This window comes from Podarcis liolepis, assembly GCF_965112155.1.
Source record: "Podarcis liolepis genome assembly, chromosome: 2".
In the NCBI taxonomy this organism is placed as follows: domain Eukaryota; kingdom Metazoa; phylum Chordata; class Lepidosauria; order Squamata; family Lacertidae; genus Podarcis; species Podarcis liolepis.
In genome coordinates, this window is record NC_139555.1 from 112,430,958 (window position 1) to 112,451,024 (window position 20,067).

The 20,067-nt window shown below is 45.5% G+C and overlaps 3 protein-coding genes across 5 annotated transcripts in view; 2 read left to right on the plus strand and 1 right to left on the minus strand.

Moving 5' to 3' along the window:
- Positions 1-20,067, minus strand: part of LOC310701800 (macrophage mannose receptor 1-like) — a 210,937-nt gene that overhangs the window by 91,665 nt on the left and 99,205 nt on the right. The window contains exon 1 of one of the 2 annotated variants that reach the window (XR_014523108.1): positions 13,676-13,773. The exons of the other annotated variant lie outside the window; for it this stretch is intronic. The gene's annotated coding sequence lies outside the window, so the exon portion shown is untranslated. Of the gene's footprint in view, positions 1-13,675; positions 13,774-20,067 lie in introns of those variants that run through there. 2 annotated transcript variants of the gene reach the window in all.
- On the plus strand, positions 1,848-11,714 carry LOC310701648 (E3 ubiquitin-protein ligase TRIM39-like). 2 transcript variants are annotated; one of them, XM_083492874.1, is made up of 8 exons: positions 1,848-2,101; positions 3,412-3,947; positions 4,615-4,710; positions 6,488-6,715; positions 7,909-7,931; positions 9,065-9,177; positions 9,927-9,959; positions 10,734-11,714. In XM_083492874.1, exons 2-8 carry the CDS (start codon positions 3,546-3,548, stop codon positions 11,249-11,251), a joined length of 1,413 nt encoding a protein of 470 aa, XP_083349000.1. In that variant the 5' UTR covers positions 1,848-2,101; positions 3,412-3,545; the 3' UTR covers positions 11,252-11,714. The 2 variants fall into 2 exon arrangements, with proteins under 2 accessions (XP_083349000.1, XP_083349001.1); XM_083492875.1 differs by having other exon boundaries at positions 1,848-2,084.
- The window catches only part of LOC310701221 (vomeronasal type-2 receptor 26-like), a 47,092-nt gene continuing 43,231 nt past the window's right edge, over positions 16,207-20,067 (plus strand). Inside the window, exons 1-2 of the mRNA XM_083491766.1 lie at positions 16,207-16,623; positions 17,336-18,130. Of these exons, the coding sequence (XP_083347892.1) occupies positions 16,417-16,623; positions 17,336-18,130 (1,002 nt within the window). The 5' untranslated portion in view covers positions 16,207-16,416. The remainder of the gene's footprint in view (positions 16,624-17,335; positions 18,131-20,067) is intronic.

Here is a 20,067-nt window from a genome sequence, read left to right on the forward strand (position 1 = left end):
CAAACAGGAGATAACTAGAGCATGCACCACTCTGGCGAGACAGACTGTGGGCAGGTAGGGTCTCAGCCTGCGTACCAGATGGAGCTGATAAACAGCTGCCCTGGACACAGAATTGACCTGCGCCTCCATGGACAGCTGTGAGTCCAAAATGACTCCCAGGCTGCGCACCTGGTCCTTCAGGGGCACAGTTACCCCATTCAGGACCAGGGAGTCCTCCACACCCGCCCGCCTCCTGTCCCCCCAAAACAGTACTTCTGTCTTGTCAGGATTCAACCTCAATCTGTTAGCAGCCATCCATCCTCCAGCCGCCTCCAGACACTCACACAGGACCTTCACCGCCTTCACTGGTTTCGATTTGAAAGAGACGTAGAGCTGGGTATCATCCGCATACTGAGAAGGAAGGGAAGAAGGGAGAAAAACAGATGTGTGTGGGGGGGGGGGAGAGACGGGGCTGAAAGGGATGGATCTGGGTCCTGCTCCTCTTGGTGGAAGCTTTGAGCAGCTTTCAACTCAACTCTGCTTTATAGAAAAAGTGACAGATTGCAGCTCCCCAAAAGTCTGACTCTGGGTATTTAAAATATTTTTTTTTTAAAAAAATGACATGTTGAAGTTTTTCCTGAAATCACGTGCTGATAAATTTTGTGAAATAAATAAAATGTGTGAGTTGCATTTGAGCGAGTCTGGTAGAGACACTACCCTACAATTAATAATAATAATAATAATAATAATAATAATAATAATAATAATAATAAATTTTATTTATACCCCACCCTCCCCGGCTCAGGGTGGCTAACACCAGATATAAAACGATTGAAATACAACTTAAAAAACAAGATTAAAATACAACATTAAAATGAAGCCTCATTTCAGCAGAAACTCGAAAACTTTTTTGGGGATGAAAACGTCAAGTCTTCACCAAGGCTAACCATCCAGACTGGTCCTAAGTGGGCCAAAAAAGAAAGCCAGGAAAGTCCCCAAGTAGGAGTGGTGAAGGTGGGGCAGAGTTTGGTACCTGCAGAGGCGGGAGCAGTTTATTCCATAATTTAAGAGAAGTAGCAAAGAGTTTGGGGGTATCACCTTAAATCTCAACAGGCTTGTTATAGCATGAAGTTTTGTGGGTTAGAATCTGCTTCATCAGCTATGTGATATGCAAACCACAGTTATTGCAGGAGCATTTGCGCTCGGATTTGGGATGGGGATAGTAAACAGTGTCGAGAACAGAAAATTAAATGAGGGGAAAATACAGCGATTTTGAACTTGGGTGGCCAGCAGATGCAGAAGAGGAGAGGGCTTCTGCCGCTTGAACAGCTTTGTAAATTAGGAGAGGGAAGATTGAAGCGGACGTCATTTGCAATTTGCGTGCCCTGTTACACCTGTTGATTTGTCTCCTAACCTGAGCAAACTTGAAAAGTGAAGGAGCCCCGTTCCCACTTTGCATCTGCCCGTGTCTACGACTTTTAAAAAAAGAGGACTTGTGGATGAATGCAAACTAAGGCCGGTGGCCCCTTAGTAGAAAAAGCAGTAGCGCTAGCTTATAATATCATAATGAAGCTGAGCTACGCGGAGCCATATAACCGCGAGAAGGCATAGCGGCGCTTGCTACGCCTCTCACGTGCAACGCCTCTCCCGGCGCTTCATCAGAGCCTTGCAAAGCGAAAGAAAAAGCGGAGATTCCATTGGGCACAGCTGTTACCAATCCCGGCCAATCAGAAACGCCGGAGCCGCCCTTTGCGCGGAGAGAGAGACGAGAGGCGGCGTTCTCTTTACAATCAGAGAAGCGTCGGAGGAAAAGACTACAGCTCCCATGATGCCGTTCTGCGCGGCTGCCAGCAAAGCGGGCAAGTACACGTGCCGCAGATGCTTTTGGGAACTGTAGTTCGGTGTTCTTACTAGGCGCACCCGGCGGGTAATTACAGCGCTGTGTTTAAAGGGGCGAGAGTTTGCAGCGCTTGTTTGCTTGCAACTTCATTCCGCTCCTGCGTTTGTTCGTCAAAAGTCTTCGAAGTTTTCCACTGCGGAGGCTGCAGTTTCTGCTGCTTTTAAACGGGAGAGCCCCCTTTCCAGGGCTCCAGTTTGGGTTGACTGTGAGTTGTTTGTCTGGGTAAACTGAGCTGTGGCTTTTAAAAGTATTTTATGTGTTTGTCCTATCAGGTAAATCTGCGTGGATTAGGACGATCGGACTTAATAATACAAATTAAGGTGACTCCCAGTTCGCATAATAGTGCAAATCCTTTGTTTACATCCTCTACGGGGGGTGATGCCCCCCGCAGTCTGAATGTCTTTTAACCACGCTGGTGCTCTTTTAGATTTTGGATTTTGGACTACAGTTCCTGAGTTGGGAGTTGTAGCCCCAAACATCTGGCAGGCAGGTGTTTTGCTCCTTGATTTGGGCCACCCTAGAGATCTGAGAGCTGCTGGTACATTTTGGCTTTAATGCTGTTTATGTGCTACAGCTACATGATAGATAGTGATGTACAATAATGGACGAAGCTAATTGGCACGTACAGAGTACAGGTGTCTCGTTTTAAGTAAATTCTACAATATATTTCTTTGTTACTCCTCCTCCTGGAGAATTGCCATGACCTGAATCTAATTATATAGGACTTGCACCAGGGCATGTGGGCTAGAAAGAGACACTGTATGTTGTTTGTTCCTTAATTCTCAGTATTATACATTTATATCCCCGCAGAAGGCTGCAGTTGTGGGTCTCATTTCCTCCATGTTATTCTCTAGCAACCCACTGGCTGAGAGGTGGTGACTGGTCCAAGCTCACACAGTGAGTTTCATGGCTGATTTTGGCTCACTGGTCACTTAAAACTCCTCCACCTTATTCTGCATTCTTGGGGTGGGGGTGTAGATGTGAGTGAACTGGGGGAGTGGAATGTTTTGATGACTAAATAACAGAGGCAAGGTCTGCTGGATTGGTTCCAGTGTGGTGAGCCAGTGTGGTGTAGTGGTTAAGAGCGGTAGTCACGTAATCTGGGAAACCGGGTTCGTGTCTCCGCTCCTCCACATGCAGCTGCTGGGTGACCTTGGGCCAGTCACACTTCTGTGAAGTCTCTCAGCCCCACTCACCTCACAGAGTGTTTGTTGTGGGGGAGGAAGGGAAAGGAGAATGTTAGCCGCTTTGAGACTCCTGAAGGGGAGTGAAAGGCGGGATATCAAATCCAAACTCCTCCTCCTCCTCCTCCTCCTCCTCCTCCTCCTCCTCCTCCTCCTCCTCCTCTGTGGGGCTAGACTCATGTACCACCTGCTCCTGTTTCTGTTGCTCTTTTCATTGCACCCTCCCTTCTCCGGGAGCTTGACACGGTGGAGCTGGAGTTGTCCTTTGGGAATTGCAAGATGATAACTCCAACCCCTTCTCTCTCTCTCTCTCTCTCTCTCTCTCTCTCCCCCCCCCCCCACTTGCAGACTGGAGCAGTTCAAGACAGAAGAGTCTTTTGCAACTTGTTCAGTCAAAGGTGTCTCCAAATTCTGCTGGATAAGAAAAGCCAAATCCCGTATTTTAATCTGCACCACATTTTTTTTTTTTTTTAAATTGAGCCATGGACAGAGAGAACATCACGTCCTTGCTTTTATTAGAGACAGTTTGTTCTGTCTGCCAGACTTGTTTCCGTGATCCTGTGATCCTAGACTGCGGGCACAATTTCTGCCGTCCCTGCGTGGTGAAGTGCGAGGAATTTTGCGGCAGTGTCCTCTGCCCTCTGTGCAAAAACCCTCAGCCGAGTCGGAAACAGAACATGAAATTGGGCACAGTCACTGAACTGTTCCAGCAGCTGACCGTGTGTGCAAGACAAGCGTCAAGAGAGGATGAAATCTGCCTGCAGCATGAGAAGCCCTTGATTTTTTTTTGTAAGCGTGACAAGGCCCTCCGCTGCTCGAAATGTGTTGAATCCGTGGAGTCTCCAGCTGTTCTGGGTGTGGCAGAAGCTGTCCAAGAATACAAGGTGAGGTTCCTCTATAGGTGAGATTTGAGGGGTGGGAAGAAATAATCTTTGCATGTTTTAAACAAGGTGGCTGAGCTAGAGGAGAAGGACTGTGGATAGGGAGAGAGCTTGTTCCCTGAGGCTGTGTACACATTATACCTTTAAAGCATTCTCTCCAACCCCCTCAGAGAATTGTGGGAGCTGTAGTTAACCAGTCACTGAGTTACAATTCCCGGCAACCCTTTAACAAACTACAATGCCCAAAATTCTTTGTGGGGTGGAAGGAAGTTATTTCAATGTGCTTTAAAGGCATATCGTATATGGAGCCTGTCATTGGAAAGGCTCTTTTATGTTCTGTGCCTAATGAAGTTGTCAGCTTGGCTAGGACGGAAGTCTTGTCCTGGCCTCGGGGACAAGGGGAGCACTGTGTGGTTTGCCGAGGACTGGGAAGAGGGCATAGGAGACTGGGAAGCTAATGAATTGGAGTCCAGGAACAAACTGAGTTGGGGAAGAGGCAAATGCCTTGAAAGAGGAAATCAAAATGAGGAGGACTGACTAAAAATGCAAGCAACTGAGAATGAGGACCATTTTACAGGGGTTAGTTCTTGGAAGGTCGTTGCTTTGGTTTTGGGCCTCGCCCTCTAGTACTTGCAGCAGAACTTCTAAAAGGCCCATTCTTTCTTTTCAGGATCGTTACGTTCAGCATGCTGACACTATCAAGAAGGAGAAAGAAGAGATAATGGCACACAAGTTAAGCACAGACCTGGAAAGCCAATCGATGCTTGTAGGTAGCCACTTTCACTGGGAAGCGATCAAGTAAACTCGGCTTCTTCAAATGGTCTTGTAGATTATTAGAGGTGGCGCTGTGGGTTAAAGCACAGAGCCTAGGACTTGCCAATCAGAAGGTCGGCAGTTCAAATCCCCGCGACGGGGTGAGCTCCCGTTGCTCGGTCCCTGCTCCTGCCAACCTAGCAGTTCGAAAGCACGCCAAAGTGCAAGCAGATAAATAGGCGGGAAGGTAAACGGTGTTTCCATGTGCTGCTCTGGTTCGCCAGAAGCGGCTTAGTCATGCTGGCCACATGACCCGGAAGCTGTACGCTGGCTCCTTCGGCCAATAAAGGCGAGATGAGTGCCGCAACCCCAGAGTCAGCCACAACTGGACCTAATGGTCCAGTCCATTAGGACCCTTTACCTTTTATTGGTAAAAAACCCTTTACCTTTTATTGGTCCTATTATAAATAAAATAGTTATATTTCTGGGCTTCTTTGTGTTTTGTTTCTGGAAGCTGGGAGTGAAAGCTTTCCAGGGCAGGGATAGCCAATGCCGCACTCTCCGGACGCTGTTGGTCTGCACCTCACCTCCCCCCTTCGTTGACAATTGGCCATGCTGGCTGGGGCTGATGGGAGTTGTAGTCCAGCAACATCTGCAGGGCACCATATTACCTATCCTGAACAGTTCAGCCTGAACTATGTTCTTTCCTGGAAACGTACTGTTGGTGACAGATAAGACAACTGGCCCCAATGTATCACATGCTGGGCACCTGGATAATAAGCATGGCCTGTTAAGAATCATTCCTGTTAATGTACAACTTGATGCATTTTATGGGGTTGGGGAGCATGTTGAGATATATTTATTACAGTGGTACCTCGGTGTTACAAACACTTCGGGTTACAAATTCCAGTAACCCAGAAGTAGTACCTTGGATTAAGAACTTTGCCCTAGGATGAGAATGGAAATCACACACCAGCAGTGCGGCGGCAGCAGGAGGCCCCATTAGCGAAAACGCGCCCCAGGTTAAGAATGGTTTCGGGTTAAGAAAGGACCTCCGGAACGAATTAAATTTGTAACCCAAGGTATAGTCATACCTCATGTTACGTCCGCTTCATGTTATGTTCTTTCAGATTACGTCCCGCGGTGACCCGGAAGTACCGGAAAGGGTTACTTCCGGGTTTTGCCGCACGCGCATGCGCAGAAGCACAAAATGACATCACGCGCATGCGCAGAAGCGGTGAATCGCAAACCATGTGTGCATAGATGCGCTGCTGCGGGTTGCGCTCTTTTCATGTTGCGAACATTATTATATACAGTGGTACCTCAGGTTACATACGCTTCAGGTTACATACTCCGCTAACCCAGAAATAGTGCTTCAGGTTAAGAACTTTGCTTCAGGTTGAGAACAGAAATCAGGCTCTGGCGGCGCGGCGGCGGCAGCAGGAGGCCCCATTAGCTAAAGTGGTCCTTCAGGTTAAGAACAGTTTCAGGTTAAGTGCGGACCTCCGGAATGAATTAAGTTCTTAACCTGAGGTACCACTGTATGTGAATCATTTTAAAAGACATACGGTGCCCTCCTTCCTCAGGGGCTTTTGTAGGGATCTGTGTGTGTGTGTGTGTGTGTGTGTGTGTGTGTGTGTGTTTGTGTGCGCGCACGCTTTGGTTACGTTTAAAGATTTCCTTTTGTATACCACTTGCGTCCTAATCCTGTGCTGACCGACTTCCTGTCTTCCAATGTGCTCCTTCCCCCACATCCCCACTTCCAACACATCTCCATCTGCTTCTTGAAGGAAAGGGCAGAAATCATCAAGCAAAGGATGACGTCCGCTTTCAAGGAAATAAACGAGTTTCTGGCACAACAAGAGAAGATTCTTCTTTCCCTACATGCTGAGTTGATTCTGGACATTGCGAGGGGAAGGGACAAGCACGTGGTCAGACTGTTTCGGCGTGTCGCCTTTCTGGATACCATCCTCGAGGAGATGGAGAAGTGTCACCGGACGCCGAATGAGCTCCTGAAGGTTAGGCTGTGGCAGAACTGGCAGGGGCTTTTCTCTTTGGGGTGGGCTGGTACCAAACTCTCAATTCACTTTACCACAGGCAGCCTTATAGCCACTTTGCGATTCCACTCCTTGTTAAAAACTGTTTCACTCTGCAATTCTCAGGCTCTTCTTGGTGCTAGCTAGTGATGAGCCTCTGAATGTCTTCTTGTGTACTTTATTTCTGTTTCTATCTCTATTAAATTTTTTACCTATCCTTCACCATAAGAACCTGGGGAAGGTTACAACCATTAAAAAATAATACATTTAAAAATACCTCGTTTTGAGTCCGGGATCCGTTCTGGAGCCCCGGATGCTAGACGAAAAGGATGCATGACAAAGCGCCGCTCTGTGCACTTGTGCAGAGTAGTTTGCGCTTCTGCACATGCTCAAAGCGCGATTTAATGCCTCTGTGCATTCACGAGCAGCAAACCTGGAAGTAACTCATTCCGGTACTTGCGGGTTTGCTGCGGACATTCGACGAAATGGAGGCTTGGCAAGGCAGACTCAAAACGAGGTACCACTGTATTAAAATTTCTGGGGGTTGGGCAGGGCCTCATATATCTCCTATGTTGATGTGACTCACAAGGTTGATGTTTAGATAATAAGAGAAACACCCACATATGCTGTTTCAAGTTCCTGGGAAGAAATGATTAATATATATATATAGGCTTGGATTGTTTTTGGGTTGGCTAAATTTTTGTGAAACATCTCTCACTGCTGTGCCACCAAATGTTGGAAGCGAAGGTTCCCTTCTTTGCTATATAAAGTAGACTGCCATCAGCTGCTATTTTGTAAACGTTGTTAATATTGCTTTATGGATGTAGTGATTAATCATATAATGCGACTTTTGCTTTAATTATGATGTTTAGCTTTCTTTTTTTAGCTGCTGCCTTGTTTTATAGATGATCATTGTTTTGCTGATTGGTTAATTATTCTATATGACTTAGGCTGTATTTGTGGTGTTCTATTGTTTCTTTATTGCTTATTGTTATTTATTGTTTGTAAGCCACTTTGGGATTTATTTGAATGAAAAGCGACATAGAAATCTAATCAATCAAATCAGGGAGCATTGCTCTCTGAAATCTTCCAGAATTGCCTGAAGCAGGAACTGAACTACACCCCTCTCTCTCTCCCCTCTCCCCCTCCCTCTCTCTTTCTCTCTCTCTTTATAGGGTGTTAGACGCACCTTGGAGAAGTAAGTGGGTCCCGTAGCAACACACATCCTGCAGAGTAAAACATGTTGGCAGTTCTGGCTTAATATTGTGGGTTTGTAACGGACGCTTGTCCCAGGACAATTGTCCCAGTTCTGGTCCATTTTTCCATCTGGTTCTAGACTTGGATGGTCTTTGGGTTCCTAAAAGCCCCACGTTACCTCCATACCCTGCCTGTAAATCTGAGGTTTTCTGATGAACGTGTCATCCTTGGTTAACAGTTTGCAAACACAGTTGGCTGCTGCTGCTGTTCTACACCCAACATGGGAGGGACAAGTGGGTAAATGCGAATAAATAAACTTAACTCAAAGTAGAAACTGTAAAAAGATTTAGACAGATTTTTCTGAGCACTTGAGGTCAAAAAAACGGTAATGGAAAACAACTGTTTTCAAGACGTTTCATTCCAAATCTCCTAGACAGAGAGGTTGGTGACAGGTGGTTGTCCTGCCCTCACCCCCAAAATAAATCCCTGGCTACACCCATGACTCCCAAAAACCTTGGAACAAACCCTGCACATTATTCCCCGTCCCCACAGCCTCTCTTTGGAGCGGAGGAAGAGGAGGCTGTAATTTAGGCCAGGTAATGAGAGAGGGTAAGGGACTCAGGTGGCGCTGTGGGTTAAATCACAGAGCCTAGGACTTGCCGATCAGAAGGTCGGCGGTTCGAATCCCTGCGACGGGGTGAGCTCCCGTTGCTTGGTCCCTGCTCCTGCCAACCTAGCAGTTCGAAAGCACGTCAAAGTGCAAGGAGATAAATAGGTACTGCTCTGGCGGGAAGGTAAACGGCGTTTCCGTGCGCTGCTCTGGTTCGCCAGAAGCGGCTTAGTCATGCTGGCCACATGACCCGGAAGCTGTACGCCTGCTCCCTCGGCCAATAAAGCGAGATGAGCGCCACAACCCCAGAGTCGGTCACGACTGGACCTAATGGTCAGGGGTCCCTTTACCTTTACCTAATGAGAGAGGATAACCAGAATGCTTCACTGCTATGCATTCAGCAATTGGTAGGGGTCCCATTGAATTGGGGTCTCTTGCTATAGTCCAGATTGAGCTCATTTGCTCTTTTCTGTTTACTGTTTCTGTATTGTGAGGTTGGTTGCTTAAAAAATATCTTTTTCCAGATTTGAGGAGGAGTTTGCGAGTCCAGTGGCTTTTCCACCAGTAAAGCGATGGCGACTCTATGATTGGCATGATTTGACGTTCCTTCTGCACTCTGCTGTAGAAAAATTCACAGGTGAGAGAAGGGCTGGGGCAAAAAAAGTTAAAATGGCCCCGTAGTATAGTACTCCAAAAGTCTGTGTCTGCTGCTTTAGTCAATGAGCCTGGCAGGATGAACGGGCAATTCTGAGTATTGCTTCAGAAGTTGGCAATAGTTAACTGTGTGGAGGGCAGTGGTCAAAATGGCTTCTTTTTGGAAGAGTTTGGATTTGATATCCCGCTTTATCACTACCTGAAGGAGACTCAATGCAGATAACATTCTCCTTTCCCTTCCTCCCACCCAACAAACACTCTGTGAGGTGAGTGGGGCGGAGAGACTTCAGAGAAGTGTGACTGGCCCAAGGTCACCCAGCAGCTGCATGTGGAGGAGCGGAGATGCGAACCCGGTTCACCAGATTACGAGTCTACCACTCGTAACCACTACACCACACTGGCTCTCTCTTTTAGATCTTGTTTTGGAATTTTGTTACCTAGGACAGGGTCAGGGAAGCTTTTGCAGTCCAGGTTTCCTTCTGGGTGATCTTCTGAGGGCCACATTCCAGTGATGGAGGGGGCCAGAAGCAGAGGTGGTGGAGCAGCATCTGAAGATGTTTCTACACTCATTCACATGTGCCTCTCTGTCCTCCATGCAGGCAAGAGGTTTTGTGAAGAGTTCAAGGACGCATTGCAGATGGGCAAAAAGTCTGAGTATGAAGTAGTGGGTGGGGAAAGAACTGTTTGAATGAGTTATGTGCTTTTGCTTAATGTGTGTTCTTTTCCCCACAGGCACTCTGGTATCTGGATATCCAATGCAGGAAGGTAAACATGAGAGACCAATGGGGGCCAAATTCACAGGATGGCTAGTTGGAATAATACATTTCAGCCATCAGGTGCTGGGCTGAAGAGGAACACTTTAAAAAGAGTTCCTCCTGAAAGTTGTTAACGAGGGCAAAGGATGTACCTCATTCCAGAAATTGGGAACAACCCCCCCCTCCCAGAAGGCCTGGTCACAAGTCAACACCATCATTATGGTGCCATCGCTGTTTTCTTTTGCCAGGCAAACATACACTAGTATTTACCCAGGCCTTTGGATCTTAATTTTCTACTTGTCTTTTAGTTGAGTTTGATCTGCTCTTTTACATAGATTATTGGTACATTTTAGGTTGTGCTCGCTCTTGCTCACAAGTCACTTTGAGTTGACCTTTCTGAAGAAAAAGTGATGAATGAATATGATAAATAATAGCCAGGCAGCCCCGAACAGCAGCACAATGAACTTATGAACTTGTTCATAAGGCACAATATCAGGTTGTTGTTTTTTCAGCCAGAACTCTCCGGAACTCAGTTCTGGCACCTCTCAGGTGGGCACCAATGCCATTCTAAGAGAACAAGGGAAGCGTTCACAGTGTGTTCTGGCACCTTTTTTCCCAGAAAAATAGCACTGTACTATGGATGAGGAGTGAAGGGTACTCTTTAGACAGACTTTGGAGCCAGCCACAGCTGGACCGCTTTTCTCCCTAGTTCAGGTTATGAATTGTTCTCAGCCTGACTGCTGGTTTCACCATAATTTACATTCTCCTTCTCTCTGCCTTCTAGTAAGTGTGACTTTGGATCCAGACATGGGTAGCCCGCAGTACTCCCTATCTGATGATCTGAAAAGTCTGTGGAAAGATGGCACTCTAGATCTGTCTGTGACTGGTAATGTCCCTGGCCACCTTCCTTTTGTGTTGGGACGTAATGTATTCACCACAGGCCGCCACTGCTGGGAAGTCACGGTGCACGGTGAGGACGACTGGGCTGTGGGCGTGACCAGGATTTCTTTGAAGAGGAAGAAGAGAAGCACAGCTGCCTTTAGCCCCTCAGAAGGGATCTGGGCAATAGGCAAGTGGAAAGGCGGCTATGCAATGTTCACTTCTCCCAAAACTCCTGTGCCCATGAGCGGAGAGGTGCTGAAGAGGATCCGAGTGTCCTTGAACTGTGACGGGAAGCAGGTGTCTTTTGCCAACGCTGACAGTGGCGCTGTGCTTGCCAAGTTCCAGACAGCTTCATTCTTGGGGGAGCCCCTTCTCCCCATCTTCTGGTTGGACGAAAAAACCTGCCTCTCTGTCTCCTGAGGCAGCCATGTTTCACCCCACAGGCCCTCCTGCCCACTGACCTCCAGCCTCTCGTTCCTCACTTCACATTTCCCTCTACCACTGTTCCTCACCCCTGACTCCACCATCCATGGAAATGACTCTTCTCGTGGTGTGGCATCGTAGGCCGAATCTCTGTATTCGCCTTGGCCATTTGCTTAGTACTTTAAGGGAGTTTCTCAGCCGATGAGGAGCCTTCTGTGAGATTTTTGTTTTTCCCAGCAAGAGAAGAGGATCCTGATGTGAGGAGGGTTGGGGGTTGAACCCGGTAAATTCAGGGTTTAGTATTCCATAAGAGAACAATTCACCACAATTTGTTTTATAGTTGTGAATGAAGCAAATGTTCATTTTTTTAAAGAACAAAGAGCACGTGTGTTCACTTTTTTGTTTTGTTTAGGGCATGGGAATGATGAATTTGGGGTGGCTTTTAATGAACTTATCCAATAAAAGGATTGTACTTTTGTGGTTGGTTCTTTTTTTTCTTCCAATTTTTTAAATTAATTTTCACAAAATTATAAACAAACAAGACAAACAACCACAAATCATAATCTTATTAAAAATTATACTTATTAACATTAAGTGACGTCCTCGCTTCTCCTTGGTTGAATTTCCATGCATATCTATTTAACGGTTTTCCAAAACACAGTTCTTATAATATTTACCTTTAGCTTTAACATCTTTCAGTCTTTTCATTTTGAAATTATACAAATTGATTCATCACTTAACCTATATAAAATCCTAGACCAGTTAGTTAGCTGCAAGTTATTTCCAACTAATTTAAGTTAACATATTTAAATCATTAAAAATTTTCCATTCTTCCTGGTACTCCTCCTCCTTCTGGTCGCGGACTCTTCCAGTTAGGTTAGCTAGCTCCGAAAAGTCCATCATCTTCATCTGCTGTTCTTCTATCGTTGGTAATTCTTGGGTTTTCCACTTTTTAGCTAATAAAATACGAGCAGCAGTTGTGGCATACAAAAACAATTTAACATCTTTCTTGGGCAATTCCAGACCTGTTATTCCAAGAAGAAAGGCCTCTGGTTTCTTTATGAATGTATATTTCAACATTTTTTTCAATTCATTATATATCTTTTCCCAGAAGTCTTTCACCTTGGGGCAGGTCCACCACATGTGATAGAAAGTTCCTTCTTTTTCTTTGCATTTCCAACATAAATTATCACAGTTATGATATATCTTAGCTAATTTAACAGGAGTTAAATACAATCTGTACATCATTTTCATTATATTTTCCTTTAACACAGTATATGCAGTGAACTTAACCCCTTTCTTCCACAGTCTTTCCCAATCCTCGAACATGATATTGTGTCCTACATCTCTTGCCCAATCAATCATCACAGATTAAACTTGTTCATCTTTTGTATGCCACTCCAGCAATAGCTTACACATTTTAGACAATTTTTTACCTTTATTATCCAACCACTCCGTCTCTAACTTAGATTTTTCAGAAGCAAAACCATTTTTCTTATCCAGTTTGAACAATTCATTAATCTGGTAATAATGTAACCAATTTAACTTATCTTTAACTTGATCAAATGGTCTTAGTTGGTTCTTTTACTTCTTTTGCCCTCGACCTTCATGCTCAAATGTTTGCTGACCATTTATTTCTACATAGCTCCCCGCCCCCCAAAATCTACTCCTGTAATCGATCTGTGTGGTGGTTCTCTCAGCATATATTCACAACAACCTTGTGGGGTAACCTAGGTTAAGAGATGAGCAGAAGGAAAGGAGGACCTGCTTCTACTGGCAAAACCTATTTGGTGTTTCGCAACCTTAGCCAGACCTAGCGGAGTACACGCAGAATCCACGGAAGCAATTGGCAACTTGGCTGCAGACAGGATAGACGAAGCAGGAACCAGGAACTTGTCGTTAGGTGTTTATTATATACAGTGGACTATTTACAGGAACAGAACACGGATCTGAGAGCAGTACATGTGAAAAGGATCTAGGAGTCTTGGTTGACCACAAACTTGACATGAGCCAACAGTGTGACGTGGCAGCTAAAAAAGCCAATGCAATTCTGGGCTGCATCAATAGGAGTATAGCATCTAGATCAAGGGAAGTAATAGTGCCACTGTATTCTGCTCTGGTCAGACCTCACCTGGAGTACTGTGTCCAGTTCTGGGCACCACAGCTCAAGAAGGACACTGACAAACTGGAACGTGTCCAGAGGAGGGCAACCAAAATGGTCAAAGGGGCCTGGAAACGATGCCTTATGAGGAACGGCTAAGGGAGCTGGGCATGTTTAGCCTGGAGAAGAGGAGGTGATATGATAGCCATGTTCAAATATATAAAAGATGTCATATAGAGGAGGGAGAAAGGTTGTTTTCTGCTGCTCCAGAGAAGCGGACACGGAGCAATGGATCCAAACTACAAGAAAGAAGATTCCACCTAAACATTAGGAAGAACTTCCTGACAGTAAGAGCTGTTCGACAGTGGAATTTGCTGCCAAGGAGTGCGGTGGAGTCTCCTTCTTTGGAGGTCTTTAAGCAGAGGAATAACAACCATATGTCAGGAGTGCTCTGATGGTGTTTCCTGCTTGGCAGGGGGTTGGACTCAATGGCCCTTGTGGTCTATTCCAACTCTATGATTCTATGAAAGGCACACCGCAGAGTCTCATCAACATATTGGGCAGATCATTCTGCAATGTAACGAAGGCTCTGTTGCCATGTTTTCTTCTGCCCTTGGCTACATGGGCTTTCTGGCGGCCGTCTGCTTCACGGTGGCTTTCCTAGCCAGGAAGCTGCCTGGGGCCTTCAACGAAGCCCAGCTGATCACCTTCAGCATGCTGGTGTTTTGCAGTGTTTGGGTGTCCTTTGTGCCAGCCTACCTGAGCACCAAGGGGAAATACATGGTAGCCGTGCAGGTCTTCTCTATCTTGGCCTCCAGTTCGGGGTTACTGGGTTGCATCTTTATCCCCAAGTGCTACATTATTGTCCTGAGGCCAGATCTGAATAAAAAGGAGCATCTGATGGTTTAACATTAAAAAAATCTAGTCTTTTTTGGCATAGCACAGTCTTATTGGTCCCATTATAAATTAAATAGTTCTATTTCTGGGGTTCTTTGTGTTTTGTTTCTGGAAGTTGGGAATGAAAGCTTTCCAGGGCAGGGATAGCCAATGCCACACTCTCAGGATGCTGTTGGTCTGCACCTCCCCTCCCCCCCCCTTCGTTGACAATTGGCCATGCTGGCTGGGGCTGATGGGAGTTGTAGTCCAACAACATCTGCAGGGCACCATATTACCTATCCTGAACTGACGCGCAACGTAAATTAATAATGCAGAGTTTTAAAGAATAAAAGCTTTGCTGAGTTAAAATAAACAACATGGTTCCAAAAAGTTTGATTGAGATTACATACTGACTCTGCTCACAGCTGAGGCAGGCTGACTCTGACTGAAAACTTACAGAGAGCACCGAGAGAAACTGGATGCTAAGTCACATGTCAGAGTGACTCAACAGTTAGCAGTTAGGCCTGGATAACTTTAGTAGGCCCAAATGATTGTGCAGTCCCAGCCTATTATCCTATTCTTTTGTACAAATGTATCTCACATAACAGGGTTGGGGAAGGCTATCTGGGATTCTAGGAAGTTCTAGGCAACTTTGGGCTGTTTTGACTTCCTAAAAGGCAGCTTAATGCATTCATAAAGTTGAGAAAGAACGAGTGCATGTTTTGTAAGTCTGAATCCTTCCTAATGCGGTGGACTATTGAGCATCCCTTCCAACCTCAGGGATTTGAGCTGGGAAAGTAGACCGTGCGCAAAGCCACACCGCAGAATCTCATCAACATATTTTCCCCAGCTATACACCTGCCGCAGAGAGAAGCAAGACATTGCTGTGTACTCTGCACCTGATCATTATCAAAACTATTGTAATTTTTATTTTATTTTTTCCTTCTGAAAAGCTCTGGGGAGTTTTCTAAATATTATTTCTGAAACTCATAACAAAGAAGTCAGAAGCAAGAAGAAAACATAAAAACTTTGTTTACGCAATGTGGAAAGGCTGGTGCATTTATATCTCTGGGGCCACTGAGAGCCTGGGCTGAAATTTAGGGTGGGCAGGGACTAGGTGGAGGTGAGTTTTAAATATTAGCTCCTTTATTTCTGAAACCACAGCTGGACTCCCATCTGGATCAAGAAGGCACTGCAGCAGATCGGCAGCTGAGAGCGGTCAGGCAGAGGGGAGTGCAGCAGCAGCAGCAGACAACAGTGAAATGATCATCATCTCCCTAATGCTTTTGCTAATGATGCCCCATTCGTCCTGTAGAACGCTGAAGGGGAAATGCCAATTTGGTTTGATAAATGATCGAAAAGGCACACTTAATTATTATAGGCCAGGATACCACCTCATCACTGGTGTCTTAGCTACAAGCACTGTTGTGACCTCCCTGTATGATTTCTCCAAGTCTCCATCTGCTACTGATTTTAAGTATGTCACCATGTGGAGAAAGATTTACTACTGCTACTTTCAACTGTGATTCCATGCTCTCCCTTTTTCTGGTTTCTTTTCCTGCTAAATTTTACCTCAAATAAGTCCTCAATTGGCTTCAGGGGTATCATCGTTCCTGGGTGCACAGGGACATTTGTGCACAGCCAGAAATTTCTCAGACAGCTGCGTAGCTATGAAACCCCAGGCGCTGCTTCCCCCTCTGCCTGTAGTGTAAAGGCAAAGGACCCCTGGGCGGTTAAGTCCAGTCAAAGGCAACTATGGGGCTTCGGCTCTCATCTCGCTTTCAGGCAGGCAGCTTTCTGGGTCATGTGGCCAGCATGACTAAACCGCAGGTGTCTCTCCAACAGAGCTCACATTATAAACAGCATGTCATGGGTAGAGGCGCTCTTTCAGATAAGCAGCTCTAAAGCCATCTAAGGCTTTGCGTATCAAACCCCAAACTGAAAACACATAAACTCCGAGCTGGCCTTCCAAGAGTTGTCGCAGTAAAATCCAAATATTTCTCCTAGTTATCCATGCTCTAATGTGAAAAGATGCACAAACTTTAATACTCTTTCACTGAATGCACAATGAAAAATCTGATGACATCTATTTTGCTGCAGGATATATGATCAAAGTTACTGGCACATCCTGCCCTTCTTGTTTGCCATTCAAGAGATCAGCCGGAATCCCAGGCTCCTACCCAACATGACTCTGGGCTACAATCTCTATGAGAGCTATTTCAAAGGAGGAATGGCTTATGAAGCTGTGCTAGACCTGCTGTCGGGTGGGCAGAAGAATGTTCCAAACTACATCTGTGAAAGACAGAATAAACAGCTGGCCGTTCTAGAAGGAGGTGACTCTGCTCTTTCCAGCTTGATTTCAACCATTCTGAACATTTATAAAATCCCACAGGTATGAACTGGGGAAAGGTGGGTGGATTGGGGGCTGAGCCTATTTCTGTACTGCAGTTTCTCTCCACCGGTTGCGTCAATCTCTTTTATTTTTTCATCTTTTCCAAGTTTGCTCATTAAAATTTCCAATACCATAATAAATAATAATGAGGAAAGAGGGCATCCCTGACTTGTACCCTTTGAAATCTCAATGTTTCCTGACACCCTGCCATTGATGATATGTCTGGCCTTTTGCCTCCTATAAATTGCCTCAATTCCTCTCACGAATATTTTCCGCAGGCCCGTTTATAACTTCTATTAACTCTAATTTTTTCCACTCTTTCTTCCTTTTTCGTATTGCATTTTGTTCTATGAAACACACCCTGTTAACTGCTTTGCTTGTGTCTGAGACTGTTTTGATATCTGTGCCTTTGTTATTGTTAATTTCAAAGTTTTCTTTCACTAACTTTTTGACCCCTAGTATACAAAATCACTACATCTGCTTCTCAAAAAAAGCAAATACCGTTCAAATTAAAAACAGCCTACCTTGCAAAATCCAAAATTAAACCACCCCATCATAAATCTTTTAACTAACTAAAAATAAATCTGGGCTCTCAACTTCCCAGACACCTAATCAATCATCATGTTCCCCATTATTAATCAGTTTAGCTTAATACATATTTGCACTTGCTCCTGAAAACGAAAAAAACACAAATTCTTTCTTTTTCTCCTAGATCAGCTATGGTTTTGTTAGTCGTGAATTTACTGATAAATTCCCTTTCCTCTACCGGATGGTCCCAAAACAAGAACCTCCTTACCTGGCTATGGTCAAATTGCTCCTGCACTTCAAATGGACGTGGATCGGTCTCATTGCTTCAGGCAATGACGATGGAGAAAGGTTCGTGAGGACCTTCACAGCTGCAGTCACAAAGAATGATATTTGTGTGGCCTTCTCAGAAAGTATCACAGATATTGTTATTTCTAATCCAAAGAACCTACTATTATTTCTCATGCAGAGACAAATCAATGTTGTTGTCTACCATGCAGATGTTCCATCCACTATAATTCTAGTTGCGTATATGACATACTTTGAAAATACCTTTAAAATAACAGTGGGAAAAGTTTGGGTCACAACAGCTTTGCAGGATCTCAGTATGAGTTTGGCAGCTGACAGGGATCCCCACTCTGTCCCTGCTTCTTTGTCCTTCTTAATCCAGACAAAGAGGAGGACAAAATATAAAACATTGGACCTAAATGCTGTTTTAACCCACAAGCCTACAGATATAACATTTACGTGTTCTGTTTCAAAGAATTCTGCAAGAGTCCAGGAAAGATGTAGAGAGAGAGGAGAACTGGGAACATTGTCACAAGAATTTACTGAGAGAATGTTGTCTCAAGACAGCTACAGTATTTACAACACTATTCAGGCCATGGCAAGTGTCCTGAGTGCTGTATACTCATCCAAACCAAGCCAGATGGCCATGGTGGGAAGCAGAAAGATGGACCTTGAAAGAATACAACCATGGCAGGTATGATCCTTTCTCTGGCACATTCTCAACTCTGAACGGTGAATCAGAAATTAAATTCTGATTTCAGGATATATTCATGGTGGGGTTGGTGGGGATGTTCTGAACCCATAAATGAGACAAACCCATTTTGTCAAGCTCCCAATGCCTCACACTTGTACGTGAACATTTAACTGGACACTGCCCAGGCTCCTGGCACCATCTCCATTTCTCCTAACAGGAGATACTTCATTACTTACAGTGACACCTTGTATTTGGGCAAGAGTCTAGGAGGCCAGAGAGCAGGAGGGGAAGATGAGGAGGTGTAAGGGCAACCAAATACCACGGGGTGGCTTACTACACTATGAAATGAAATGATTCTTATATTCCCTTGGCACACCTGTGTGTGACACCTAAGACCATGAAATACTGAGCCCAAAATTGTTTGAGGATATCACTGCCTTGGGCATCTGATTAGTGATTATTTTTAAGCTGCAAGGAGGGGCAAGCAAGGGAGGGGGTGGAAAACCAAGGCTGGGGCAGCACCCAGGGCATCCCATCCCAATCCCACTTTGCTGTGACGTGTCTGCTTTGGGCTAAGGGGAAAGAGACAGGAGGAGCCACTCCAGGACAGGCTAAATTGTAGTATATCCTCCTCCAGCTTCCTGAGAGGCACAGTGAGGGAAGCACACGTTCCTTTCCAACTCTTTTTCAGACATGAAGCTGTCTACAACCATGTACTTAATCCAGCGAGACCCTTTTTAATTCCCTTCTCATGCATTTTGGTGCCTGTCTTCTCACCGTCCCCTTTTCCAGTGAAGCCCGATCTGCTCTTGTTTTGATGATGATGATGATGATGCTACTCCCATCTGATAACAGTATTGGAGAGCAATGCTGGAACATGTGTGTGAAAAGAGAAATCCTTTTTTGTAGGCACTCGGCACTTCTTAGCCCTCCAGCTGCCCCTCTTCTTCCCCCAAGTGTTTCCACCCAAATCACTTTCCCCAAATGTGCACAACCTCCTCTTTCAAACTGCTGTTGGGAGAGGCATTCACAAACTAGATGCAGGGCTACTCTGCCCATGAAGGTGGAATTGAGGCAGCCCTGGCAAGCAAGGCGTCAGGTGGGGGTGGATGACACCTTCCTGTTTTGCCTCAGGTGGTGAAACGGGACAGGTCACTGACTAGATGTTGCCTGTTCCCAAGTCTGAAGGGCTACAGTTACAGACAAGTTCATTTCTCAGCATTGAGTAAATGTGTTGTAAAGGCTGCCACCTGGTGCCCCGATTTGCATGGCTCTTCCATTCTAGAATGGGACCACACACCCTGATCCTACTACAATGTTATAACCACACTGGCTTTCGGGACTTCCGGGTCAGCGCCATCGTCTAATGGCGGATTCCCTCCGAGCTCCGGAGGGAATCGGCTCTGTAGAAGACGGGTCTTGCCGCGGCGGCGACGCGGGGACCCTCAGAAACCACAGGCACTGCAGCCTGTGGACTTGGTGACTCGGCGGGCACCATTTGCGCCCCCTGACCCGCGAAGGAGCCTTTTTAAAGGCTGCGGAGCGGGGGACAGGGAGAGGCGTGGTGCTGAGAGTAGACCGCTTCTTCTACGGAGTGAAGCTGCATGCCATGGCCGGAGAGTGCTGACTTCTTTCTTTGAACATTTGGACTTTAAAAGTAACAACCCGTGAGTAGTATGGAAATTGGAACTAATTTTTTTTTCTGAATTAGGCACGATCGGGGGAGGTGCTAAAAGGAAGTCCGTCTCCCTGTCTTGTAGATAAATTAAAGCAAGAAGTAGATAACTAAGGTCGAGAGAACATTCTTCTCTTTATTGGATAAAAGCTACTAATTTCACGACTTGGCAGTATAAGTAATTTTGCTGGAGGATAAGAGTCGATTTTAAGAGCTGAAGTGCAACCCACCGGGACCAGGGAGCGATCCGCGAGAGAGCCTG

Excerpts from the sequence above, each read along its gene's own strand:
- LOC310701648 (XM_083492874.1), top strand. The coding sequence starts at position 3,546 with ATGGACAGAGAGAACATCACGTCCTTGCTTTTATTAGAGACAGTTTGT. Across the intron at positions 6,716-7,908 it reads CGCCGAATGAGCTCCTGAAG|GGTGTTAGACGCACCTTGGA; the intron begins GTTAGGCTGTGG and ends CTCTCTTTATAG. Across the intron at positions 9,960-10,733 it reads TGGATATCCAATGCAGGAAG|TAAGTGTGACTTTGGATCCA; the intron begins GTAAACATGAGA and ends TCTGCCTTCTAG.